Genomic DNA, 13,144 nt, shown 5'->3' on the forward strand with positions numbered 1-13,144 from the left:
CAGACACCCATGCACTATGGCCCAAGGGTACCTGCTATGGTGTATGGCTGCTGAAAGTGGGCTCTGATGTTGAGTTCCACAACGCCAAATACCTTCTCACGAGGGTCTGCTAAATTGGATTTGCTGCTGTGTAGAAGCTCCAAGTGTATTTTTGAAAGTTTTGTTGCTTCCAGAAGAAGAGTTTTTTAGTTTTGGAGAGTCGGGGAGCACTTTATTGATGATGCAATTAGGACAATGTATGTTTTCACACAAAGAGAATAATAATAGCGGTATGATGAAACATGCTTGACAGTAAAATATGGATTGCATTTTTGGCATATGGCTTACAAATATGTTTGGTAGATGATCATTTTAAACACACTTCATATTGATGTTTGTTTTTAACTTTACAGCTATCCCTGAAGAAGAGCAGTTCTGTAGCTTGAAAGGCATTGGGTAATTTTAAATGAGGCTGCCTGGGGCTACGCAATCCCACGTGCTACGAAAAAGGCCTGGACCGGCATTTCCCTAGCATGGAAAAATATGAGATTTATGAAGAAGAAAGATGGGATGAATGGATGAATAAATTATGGTTGAAAAAAGCATGAAATAAATGAAATATTGAAGATTGAAGCTTATAGGATTCTTCTACATTTTCTTTGCTGTGCGAAATGTGTTTGGAATGCAATATATGCTCCATTTGTTTTGGAATCATTTAAAACGTGCCTTTGGGGCCTGGCACACAAGTCTGCATGCAACAATTCCACCCAAAGAGCATGCTTCAAAGTAATTGATTCAAGCTGAAAAGGAGTGCATTCTATCATTTCCTTGAAAATGTATTTAACTTTCCCTGCCACAAGTGTATTTTGGGCACCATATACTATGGCCTTATAGGAAAGTTAAATATACCATTTAAGAGTTAGGCATTTGTTAGGAGTAAGAGCACATGCACTGGAGCTTGGCTAGCAGTGTCCCAATTCACAGAGTAAAAAAAAACCCAGCAGTGTCCGTCCACCAAACGTTCCCACAATAGTGAAATAAGAATGTGATCAAAAGAGGGAATGTCAGTTCCAATTGTACCAATTGTCTGTCAACACATTGCAGACAGACACACTAGATGGCTCCAGCTTCACCCTACTTACTCAGATTTGTTGCTGTCCTGTGTCTGATTCCTCCATGTTTTACATCATGTAGGGTGCTCAATTCACTATTCCCAGTTTGAAAGAAAAATAAGAAATGTAGTCCTGTAGGTTTCCTCCTATGTTTAGAGCAGGTGTACTCTTTGGGGGGTGACCAGTGGCAGCTCCACCTCTAAAGCAGAGAAGCTTCGCCCCACTCCTATTAAAGCAGTATAGATTAAGATAATACGAGATAAAGGAAAAATAAAATCATTATAACTCTAAGTTATTATCATATTATTTTGCCCTTGTTGTGGCAGCTTTGTGGGCAGGGCGAGGCTGCTGTGCTGACAGAACAGGGGAGGGGAGGAGTGGTGTGCCCTTCCATAGTGCACATGAATGTTTGGCCGGCTGTCTAGGGCCGGCCAAACAGCCATGCACACTTTGCATGTTCTCCATGCAGGCTGCATTACAGCCTGCGTGGAGAACATGTGCAGGTCTCTAGTTCCCGTGTGAGCGCCAAACAGCGGCACTCAGACCAATCACAAAGCAGCATGGCAGCGTTGTGATTGGCTTAGGGGAGCCAATCACAATGCTGCAGCGTTGTGATTGGCTCAGTGGAGCCTGTGTGCTGCTCTGTGTCCCTGTTTCGGAGACAACGGTGGAGAGAGCAGCAAGACACGGCGAGAAGGTATGTTTTTTTCTCTTTTACAGCATATATATGACAGCGGACACCAAGCAAAACTCACCTTATCTGTATACCCCTAGAATTCAAAAGGAAAACATATCAGGGATGTGCGCACAATATCAACACCAGCTGTCAAGGTGTAATCCAAAAGAGGACTATATAAGTAAAAACACACAATAAGGTGCACCATATAGCCTTTCTAAACAGAATCCAAAGTCCAGAGGAAGCGGATTTCCAATTATTGTACCAACCTTCTTTTATATTTTGTACATCGTTTGAAAAGCTCAGAATTATGTGACACTGAAACAGCCAATGCGTTCCCTACAACACAATGGACTTCTTCAGGGCAGGGTGTGACATGATCAAGGTCAGAACTACTGACACGGTAGAAGTAAAGTCTGAGATCCACTATTACGCTGTGAACTATGGTCTGGGATATGGATTAATACTACTAGTTTTGACCTTGATCACGTTGCACCCTGCCCTAAAGAAGTCCATTTTGTTGGATGAAATGCGTTGACTGTTTGAGTGTCACATAATTCTGAGCTTTTGAAACAACGTACAAACTAAAAAGAAGATTGGTACACAAATTGGAAATCCGCTTCCTCTGGACATTGGATTCTGTATAGAGATGCTATATGGTGCACCTTTTGTGTATTTATGTTTTTTTCCTTCTTTAACCCCACCCCACCCTCTGCCCTTCTATCCCTGATCATCTGTGCCAGTCGCCACTGGGGTTGACAAAGACCCACAAAGGTTCTCCTTGAAAACTATGATACCTGTAGAGTTCCAGGAGTGCCCTTCATGCCCAAAGTTTACTCAAGGAGATTTTCCACTGAGTCTCTGTGCAAGTAGGTCATGCATACCTTTGGATTCACATATTCAACTATTTTTACACCACATGGAGAGAAGGCAAAGAACAGGTTTTGATGGATAGGGGAAAGAGGGCCTTTGAGAAAAAAAACCCACAAACATCTGTAGATAGAAAATACATGTAGTTCTTTACATGAAAATACATCGGTTTACTTTTCTACTAAATCACCACACACAAAGGGCCATGTGCCTGCTGACCAGATGAGCCAGGGGTGAATTGCTTTGCTAGTGACTTAGTGAAAGGCAGACAATGGAGGGGACAGGTCAGCCTCCGCCTTTAACGAGGTAATGGAAGATAATGCCATAGAGAGGCCATGGGTAGGATGTGGGAGAAGAGAAGACAGAGCAGAGGTCATGCTAGATGGGTGAACAAGGGCCTTCAGCAGTGCAACCCACAAGCAGCTGCACACATAAAATACAGGCAATACTAACATTTGAAATTACAATTTCTGGTACATCTTCAAAGTAAGTCAATATACACAAATTGCGCTTGGCTTGATGAACTCATGAATTTGGATTGGACCACTTTGCTAGATGCTTAGATGAAAGACAGGGATTCGAGGCAGGGCTGTATTGCTCCACCTTGCTTAGTCATTGGAAGATGGTTCTCAATGTATGGAAGAGAGGACAAGGGTAAGAATGTGGGAAGTGAGAGGAAGGGAAGTCATGACATGTTGGTGGACAATAGCCTTCAGCAAGGAAAGAAATCATCCGTGGATGCAAAATACAGGTAATGCTTTGCAGACAAACTACAATTTCTGCTGGGTTAGCCAAACAAGTCACAACATGCAAAGTGCCCAGGGACCACTGACATAACGAATTGGGAGCAGACAGTGGCTCTAGTACAATTTAGTGAATGGAGGCAAAATTGGGCATCTCACCTCACTAACATGCTGCTGTTACACTTGCGAAGTGGCAGTAAGGAGTCTTTGGATTAAGGTTAGTAGGAGCAAAGGTAGCTCCTTCTCAGGTGGCGTGTGAGAAACATATATATAACAGTATGTCTCCATCACAGCTAATCACATTTCACCATCAATGCACTGAAATGTATGAGGTGAACTAACATGACTGTTAGCCAATCAAATGCTAGCCTGCTGCAAAGCCCTTCTCTATATAAACATTTTCTTACTTTTTTAGTACATATGATTTAGCACACAGCTAAAACTAGCTATGGCCATCCCTAAGAAACAAATTACGTTTTTTAAGAAATATCTAACAGGAAGTAAATACCTCGTGTGCATGTCATGCACATGTGTCTCCCTGAAATAGCACCTTTAGCTGTGTTTCTTTCTTTAATTGCTTCTCTAACTTTTTCTTTATGTTGTAAACCATTTCGGCTGACAGTGTGTTTAAGTACTTACTTTGTAACTCGTTCTGCATTTGCTGAACGATGTCTTGAATTTTTTCCAAGTACAACGGGAGGTCGTGGCGCAGCATTTGTCTGAGGCCGCTCTGCTTCCACACTTGGCCGGCGGCCTTCGCTCCATGCTGAAGAGCTCCAGCGACTTCCTGAGAAGCCTTTAAGGACCAACTTGCGAGTTCATGAAGAAAGTCAACTGGGCGAACCTTTGTTGGCAGGAAAGAACAAATCAAATATATGTTCAAAGGTGATTTTTGCATTACTCTCAGAACAACTAAACAATTCCTGTGTAGCTCACATTTCCTTTTAAATGTGCACTGCTGCTGCCAATTCCCTTCCAATGTAAAATGCTGTGACATTTGATTAATAAATCTAATTAGAGATGTATTTGAATACCAGACCTGTAAATAAGGAGGCAGAACCAAGAGGAAGGCAGGCATCAACTGAATTTGGACTAAAGTTCTTTTACCCTCCGCCCCGTTAGGCTTTGTTGATTTACCGTTCGCATTAGTACAAACACAATGCCTCATTTACGAGGCCCCTTGTGGCACTTCTTTGGCGCTTCGGTGGCGCAATGTGCTGCAGCATATTTACAAGGCCACACAAAGCCACTTTACGTGGCTTTTCGTGGACTTGTTAATATGTACTCCTTTCACGCAGACTACTGCGTGAAGGAGCATTCCATGGGTGCTGCTGTGGGTGTTCCCATGCAACATCCGTGGAATCTGAAGTCTTCCCAGATTTACGAGGAACCGTAAACCTGGGAATGAGTCAGATTCTAAAGCCACCCTAAGGATGGTGTTAGGGAGGTGCAACGAGGAGCAATGTTTTCATTCCTCCTCGTTTTTTCCTCTCTTTTTTGCGCTGCATTGTGCAGCAACCATAGAAAGAGAAATACACCTCAATTGACTGATTTTGTGCTGAAAGACCTGCCTTCCTGCACACAATCAATCAGCCCCGCAACACAAACACCCTTGCACCATGGCGCAAGGGTGTCTGCATTGGGGCATGACAGCCTATTGTGCACCAGAGCAGGGGAAAAGGACAGGAATGCGCCGAATCTCATAGATACAGCGCATTCCTGCCCTTTTCTTTTGACGAAGGGCACTGCAGCATGATTTCTTGTGGCGCTGCCCAGGGCCACAACCTTGTAAATTAGGCCCATAGTATATAAAGCAGAATGATTTGACTTAGTGAACCATTCTCAATAGAATTCTCATATGAGGGGTTGGATGCAGCAGTCACTCAGGGCTTATTCTGGAAAGAACATGCTTTCCTATCCCTCGCTACAACAACACCAGGATAAACCTCAGATCAGACTGCGCATCTTGATGCACACCAATATCCAAACCCAGAAAGTGAATACAAATGCAAAGGTTATTAAGAACATACTTAGACAAAGTGCGCAGAATCCGTTCCTGCACAAAAACAAGCTTGCCCGTAACATAAGAACACTTGAACCATGGTGCATGGGTGCTTGCTCTGACGCTAGGCTGCCAGAAGGGTGCCAGCGCTGTGAGAGAGCAATAGTGTGCCATATCATAGTAAGTATGACACATTTCTGTTCTCTCCCTTTCACACAAAACAATGCAGCAAGTTGCTGTCATGCGTTGCATGAAAGGTTAGTATATTTGCCTCTCAACAGCGACATGGCATGTAGCGATATTAGCCTTAAGAGAAAAGAATAATTTCAGAGTTGCCTGCAAAAAATGTATTCAAAACCATAGTTAGAAATAATAGAGGATAAAGAAGCAATATAAAGAAAAAAACGTAAACAACCCAAAACAGACTGCCGAGAAATCCAAAATTTAGAGGATGTAAGGCAGATATAGAAATTTCCAAGAAACCGAAAAAGTGTGTTTATCTTTTACTACACCCAACATTATTGGAGCAAACAAATGGGCTTCAAAAGACACCCAAATGACCTCATATGTTTGCATTGGAGAGGGGGTTTCTCTACTGGAAGATGCACACATATTGCCTGACTTATTTATGGTTGGTTTTTCCACCTAATTTAAAAGATGTAAATATTGGCCAGCTGTAATACTCCTACAAATGTATGGTAATCATACATTTCCAGGACTGCGTCTGCAATGGCGTTAACTTGAAATAGTTCTCAATCACTTCAACCATAATAGGAAACCTAAGGGAGTACCTCTCTAAGAGTCTAGCTTTATGAATTGACCAATTGTGTTTTAACATTTCTTTGCATTTGGGGATAATGGGTTACGTTTTGCACTGATGAATTTAAATGAAAAGTTCCATAACTCTATTATAGATTTCTGAAGCAGATGTTCTTCTCATATCACAAAGTGTTGTCACACATTTCTTCCTCCTGTTTTACACTTGTATCATTGGGAGGAGAATCGCCCTACTGGCTGCAAAAAATGAAAAGTAAAATGATAACACGCTGTTATTTTCATTTTATTTTTCCTTGCTAAGGCAGTTCAGCGGGGCAGGCAGGGCTGGGCTGCTCTAAGTGCACATGATGGTTTGGGCAGCCGTCTTGGGCCGGCCAAACAGTCATGCGCACTTAGCATGTTCTCCACTGGACTGTATTGAACAGCCTGCATGGGGAACAAGCACGGCCTCCCAGTCTCTGTTGAGCGCCAAACCACAGCACTCAGACCAATCACGATACTACTGTCATAGTGACAGCAGCGTTGTGATTGGCTTAGGGGAGTCTGGGAGTGTGTGTGTTTCTGGTTCACACAGAAGTAGAGGATGAACAGACAGAGGATAGGTGGCGGCAGGGAGGTAAGTGACCTCTTTTTTTAAACCCCACCCCACTACTACTGGCCGGGAGCAGCCACCACTGATTTCTGTATTGTATTCTGGTACGTTGTACCAGAATCAACATTCGATTTTCCTTTCTTTATGGAAATTTCCATTTTCTGCCAAAAAGAGAAATTCCGGCAAAATCAAAGGAATATAATAGATTTTCAGAAGGAACAGATTGGGATCTCAACTTATGCCTCATCCTACCACATTACTAATTATCAAAAGAGGTAAACTTCAATTCGGTATTGCTCACTCACTTCCAATAGAAAGATACTGACAGCATGCTGTGGAATGATATAAATGTTTAGGCGAAAAATAAGTACTTACAATTTTACGGAATTCCCAAATGAACTCATCAAATTTATGTATCTTGTCGAGAATACTTGTTTTCAGCTGGGAACCAATGCCACTTAGTATAGACTAGGTAGGTATATGGGAGAAAAATTCAAACAATTTAGACATTTCTAGACACACAATATATGGAATATGTTTTTGAAGCTAACCTGTTATCATCCATAATAATTTCACAAGAAGTTTACTTTATTTGTACACACAGTAGGTGTCATTGTTAAAAAGAACAAGGTACATACAATGGCAGCATACTATCACAGTCACCCAAACCTCTTCATAAAGTTGGAATGCATGTAAGATTTCAGATCCTTCAAAAGAAACAAGGGACCATACTATATAATAACTCATGACCAAGGTAAGTAACTGCGGAATTCTTTTCCACAATAGCGCAAACAGTAAAACCCAGATTACTGCTATAGTCAAGTTGGCCTTCTATTATCTTAGTTTGAACTGCGGGTAGAGGCCTCTCTTTGACTCAAGACCTGGCATGCTTACACCATGTCTTTTATAAACATGTTTAGATACCTTAGACAGACTTTCTTGTATGTTTGTCTCAGACAGAAATTCATGTTGAATCCTGAGACTGCTGTCTCACTTGGAGCATATATCTGCATACAAAGTTGGCAATCTGCATAGGCTCCCTGTAGCTTGAACAGTCAAACACATATTATCCAGAATGATTTATAAAGCTCTGCAGGATTCTGTACAGGGTTTTAATAATAAAAAAATTATATCCAGAATCCTCCAAGATCCTTGGAGTCTTTCCACTACTATGCCCAAGGAATATAACATTTTCCTTAAGTGCATCATAGTTGCAGAGGGTGAGTGCAAAATCTCACTGAGTCTCAAGTTATTCTGGTCAAGTCACAGTTCTAAATCTTTTTTTTAATGTGCGTTTATTTATGTACACCCTCTGTAGAGCTCTAAATAGCATATATTGGTGGGAGACTATAGGACATAATTAGCAGTAGCTGACAAAGACATGATTTGGCATTAATTGTCCTGAATCATGAGCTATGTTTAAAGAAGGCTTATGAAAAACATTCCCTATCCTGGACTATGCTTGAAGATTGAATTCTGGATGCAGATTTTACTCCGGAGGTGAATATTTAATAAGCACAGATTTCATCTGCACAAAATGTAGCAAAGAAAGTTCGCCAGCCACTACTACTATTTTGCTATTATTATACCAATGCCATTTCAAAAGTTGAATTCTTTCTAAAACAATACAAATCAAGAAAGTGATTCTCAGTGCTTTAAGTGACATGACAAAGGTGTCAGGTCCTAAAGTGGGTGTGACATGAGAAGCCTTTAAATATGTCATGGCTGATGTAATTAATACATGAGAAATAGCATCCTGTGTTTGCCAAATTCATAAATGGGGTTTCACTGGACAAAACATAATCAAATCAGCAGGATATTATATTTAACTGTTTATATAACACCTTTACCCAGGACCAAAACCAAACAATTTGACAAGGTAAGTTGTAAAGTAAGTGACAATACATTAGTTATTATGTTGAAATGAAATAATGATTTATGTCCTGAATACCAATGGTACACAAAAGTAGTTGTTAGACCAGTCAGCAAGTTAGTCTTTCCCAAAACATTTTGCCTTCCTCCTCGCATTTTTGCTGACCTCGTTTTTGTTTACCTTAGGACACTACACTTTTTACCACTGCTAACTAGTGCTAAAGTGCATATGCTCACTCCTTAAAACATGGTAACAATGGTTTATCAACAATTGGTATATTTAATTTACTTATAAGTCCCTATTAAAGTGATACTACATGCACCCAGGGCCTGTACATTAAATGCTACTGGTGGGCCTGCAGCACTAATTGTGCCACTCCCTTAAGTAGCCCTTTAAACATGTTTCAGGCCTGACATTGCAGCCTGAGTATGTGGTTTAAACTGCAATTTTGACCTGTCATAATTTCCCTTTTGCCAGGTCAAAACCTTTCTTTTTATTACATATAATCCACCCCCTAAGGTAGGCCCTGGACAGCCCAGAAAAGTTGGACACATACTTTTAAGTTTTACATGTCCTGGTAATAAAACACTCTTACTATTGTATCTCAAAACTGCAATGCCTGCCACTCCCATAGGATAACATTGGAGTTACCTTATTACATTTAATAAGCTGTAATTTCCAAATGGGAGCAGGTAACCAGTTCATGTTTGGCGTCTTTGGAATTGTAATGAAAAATCATCTACTATGGTAAAGTCGGATTTTAAGTTACAATTTTGAAAATACCACTTTTAGGATGTTTCCATTTACCTGCCTAGCCATTTAGTGTCTATAGCCTGCCCCTGGGTCACATGGCTGGGTGTAGCTGTTAGTTGGCTTTGTGTATTCCTCCTAGAAAGCCGCACACAATAGAGAGCTTAGATATGTATCCTGTCTCCACACAAAGGGCTGCATACCCCCTGTAGTTGGTCTAGAGCCAGGACAGGGAAGACAGGATGCCTGGGGACTTCAGTGGGAGACCTCTAGATGCTTTTACCACTTCAAAGGCATAACTGGTTATACATATTGGACCTCAGACACCAACTCTTCAGTACACATCTGGACCTGTGGATACTCTGTCATTAAGAAAGACTGTTGCTGCTGAATTGACTGCCACTCTGATGGACTGCTGCCCTGCGGTACTACTGCCTTGCAAGACAGCTGCCTTGCTATGCTGACCTGCTGTCTGCAGCCCTCTTGCCTGGGAGAGAAGGACTGGACTGTGCCATCTGTTGAACCCAGGACTCCAAAGTGATTCCAAGTGCTAGTTGGCTGGCCTCCTGACTAGAGCCTCAGGGACAGATGCCTCCAACAACCTTGAGCCTAGCACCTGGACTATGACAGCTTTGAGTGTTGCCCTACCAAGTGGTACCATCACAGTCCTGGATCCTTGGAAGTGGATCTAAAGGTGCTCTGATCACTCATCTGTGGATCCAGTAGAACCGACAGACCTCATCTGTTCCGTGGCACAACCCAAAGCAGAGCCGACACATCAGGTTCTTGCATCGCAGCTTCACAGCTCTTTGAAACTGATGCATCACCCCAACAGAATCCTCGATGACAGACTTCATATCGCAAGTTCTCTTCGATGAGATCCTCGACCACGATGCAGGACCTTGCATCGCAGCTCGACAGTACCTTGGAACCAACGCATTCTTGGCATGAGACGACGCAAACCTCTGCAACCAGGACTTAAGGTACTCTCAGTCAGCAGTCCTAACTGGGTCCCTATAGCTGGCCCGTGCTCCATCGTGGTTGTAATTAACTTTTGACTTTGTCCCAGTCAGGAACAACCAGATACCCACAGTTGGCACTTTACACTTTTTGGCGCTATTTTTACTGAACACTTAAAAATTGCACAGCTCCAGTTCTACTGATTGGATTTTTGTCATTTTAGTCTTGTTTTATTTATTACAAATTACTATATTTCTCTAAAGCCATTGTAGACCTTTTTGTGGTATGTTTTCACTGTGTCACTGTTTGAAGTTTTGCACAAATACTTTACACTTTGCCTCTGAGTTAAGCCTGACTGCTCTGTGCCAAGCTACAGACGGTTTAGCACAAGTTAATTTAGGGTTTGCTTGTGGCTTAACCCTGGCAAGGATTATGGTTCCTACTCGAGTAGGATTTCACTCCCTCAACCAGTAACCAAATTTTAAATTAGTCATATTAAGCCCCGATTTATTATTTGGCGGACTGAGTAGTCACCATTAGCTTCACGGAAGACTTTACACTATGACTACTTCATCTGCTAAATTTATAAACGACTGCCTAGCAGGTTGTCATTTTTAAACACATTTACTGTTTGCTACTGGGCTGCATAATAAAGATGCAGCCCTGTAAAAAACAGTAATTTTTTTTATTCAAAATGAAAATCATGAAACTGGATTTTCTTTTTGTAAAGATAAAAAAGTGATACATCCAGCACCAGGAAGGCTTCTCCCAGGGCGGGGAGCATTCACATATTTTTACGGCCCCTTACCGCCAGGTTTTACCTGACGGTAAGAAATATTAGAAAATGACTGGGTGGAAATGTAGTAATTGCTCCGATGACCCTTACTCCTCATGGCCGTCGGAGGGGATTAATCAGAGTGGAGACAGGGTGGTCTCCGCCGTTATTAACCTAAAGATTCAGCCCACATCTAAATGCGGTGGACAGGCTGCATTCTTGTTGTGAGGATTCTCTGTTGCAATGGAGTATCCTTACAATCAAGAATTAAATTGTGCCCCAGTCCCTGTTAGGGTCCTGGCTCAATACCCCTTTTTTTGTTTTGCCAGTGCACCCGCCCAGTTAGAGCACTGTTTCTAATGTGGTTGAATCTTGTTCCTGGAATCTTTTGAATGATGCCATCACACCCTTATGGGCCATTCAACAGAAAATATGGTTCAGTACTACTTAGGATCCACAGGCTGGTGGTTTAGATTCTTCTCTAAGATTTATGCATGAAAATGGCTTTTCTTTATTTTATTTCACAGTTGTTTAACATTTAAGAAAAGACACATATATAATAATGTTTTTAATGTAAATAACACACCATTATTTTTTTTTTTATTTTTTTTTTTTGAAACCGTTTATTACATTTTAAAAAGGTTACAAGTATGGGCCTACAACCATCCGGCCGGCCGCTAGAGTGGCAGAAGCATATGACATACATACAGTAAGAGTCTCTTGGCGGTGCAGATCGGTAAATCAGGAGATATCAATAGCGCAGGCCACATAACTCCAAGCCCACAATACGGTTTCCTTTTTTCAAAACAAGACAACACAAAAAAACCACACCCGCAAGGCAACCCGCCATCCAAAGTGACGGCACGTGCTCCTTAAGTGGGGGATCCCAACCAGCAGCCAAATTCTGAAGAGGGGAATGGGAATAGATCAGGGACTGGGGAACTACATGCCCGTGGCTGAGGGAGGGGGTCGGCTAGGGGGACGGAGCTGGTGAGGCGGCCGGCAGCAGTGGCGGCTCACAAATACCCCCGCGATAGGCGTTCCAGGGGCCCCAGATTTTCACCCACGCCCCAGGCTTACCCCTCGCCACATACACTACCTTTTCACGAAACATACACCAATCCATATGTTCTTTCCAGGCCAACACCGCTGGGGGCCTCTGGGATCCCCACAATTGAGCAATGTCACGCTTAGCTATCATATATCCCAGAGTCACCCACCGCGTCTGCGGGACCGAATAGTCATTTGGTTCCCACACATTCAGCAAGCATCTCCTCGCTTCAGGCAACAGCGCAACACGCGTCACCACACGCAGGACCTCATGCACACCACGCCAGAATCGCTCCACCTGTGGGCATTCCCACAGAATATGCATGAAAGTTGCCAAGGCACCACAGCCACGCTTACACAATCCGTCACCAACAAAGCCCATACGTAGAAGCCTTGGCCCCGTCACGTAAACCCGGTGGAGGATCTTAAGCTGGACGAAGCGAAGGCGAGCCGGGATGGCCACCTCCTTCGGAGAGGCCACCGCGGAAATCCAGTCCTCGTCGTCCAGTTCCAGCCCGTCGGCAACCCAGGCCTCGCGGAGACTAGTCAGCAGGCACGATCTGTCGTTGATCAGTTTTTTATATATAAGGGAGATCGTGCTGTCTGGGACATGGCCATCCAGCACTCTGTCCTCCAGGGGGGAAGACTCCGGAATGGACGCGACATCAGGGAAGACGGAGCCCAGCGCGTGGCGGACTTGTAAGTACCGAAAGTACTCACTGCCTTGCAGCTGAAATTCTGTCTGCAGCGTCTCAAAAGTTTTGAATCCACCCCTCGTCCAGAGGTCTCCCACTGTGCTGATTCCGATCGTGTCCCACTTCTCGAAGCCCTTCGATGTCCACAGGGAGCCCAACCTCTCAGACGCATATAGCGGTGTCGCCCGGGTCAAACGGTCCTTCCACCCCATAGCTGCATTAGCCGCGTGCCAGACACGCACCATGACACGCGTCGGTCCCGTCAGACGGGAGTCGGGCGCGCCAGAGTA

The 13,144-nt window shown here is 43.1% G+C and overlaps 1 protein-coding gene across 1 annotated transcript in view; it reads right to left on the bottom strand.

Moving 5' to 3' along the window:
- The window catches only part of APOLTP (apolipoprotein lipid transfer particle homolog), a 1,292,669-nt gene that overhangs the window by 144,611 nt on the left and 1,134,914 nt on the right, over positions 1 to 13,144 (bottom strand). The window contains exons 64-65 of the mRNA XM_085632129.1: positions 7,127 to 7,219; positions 4,020 to 4,224 (exon numbers count right to left, since the gene is read on the bottom strand). Coding sequence (XP_085488255.1) covers positions 4,020 to 4,224; positions 7,127 to 7,219 — 298 coding nt within the window. The remainder of the gene's footprint in view (positions 1 to 4,019; positions 4,225 to 7,126; positions 7,220 to 13,144) is intronic.

Source organism: Triturus cristatus, chromosome 10 (assembly GCF_964204655.1).
Source record: "Triturus cristatus chromosome 10, aTriCri1.1, whole genome shotgun sequence".
Lineage (NCBI taxonomy): Eukaryota > Metazoa > Chordata > Amphibia > Caudata > Salamandridae > Triturus > Triturus cristatus.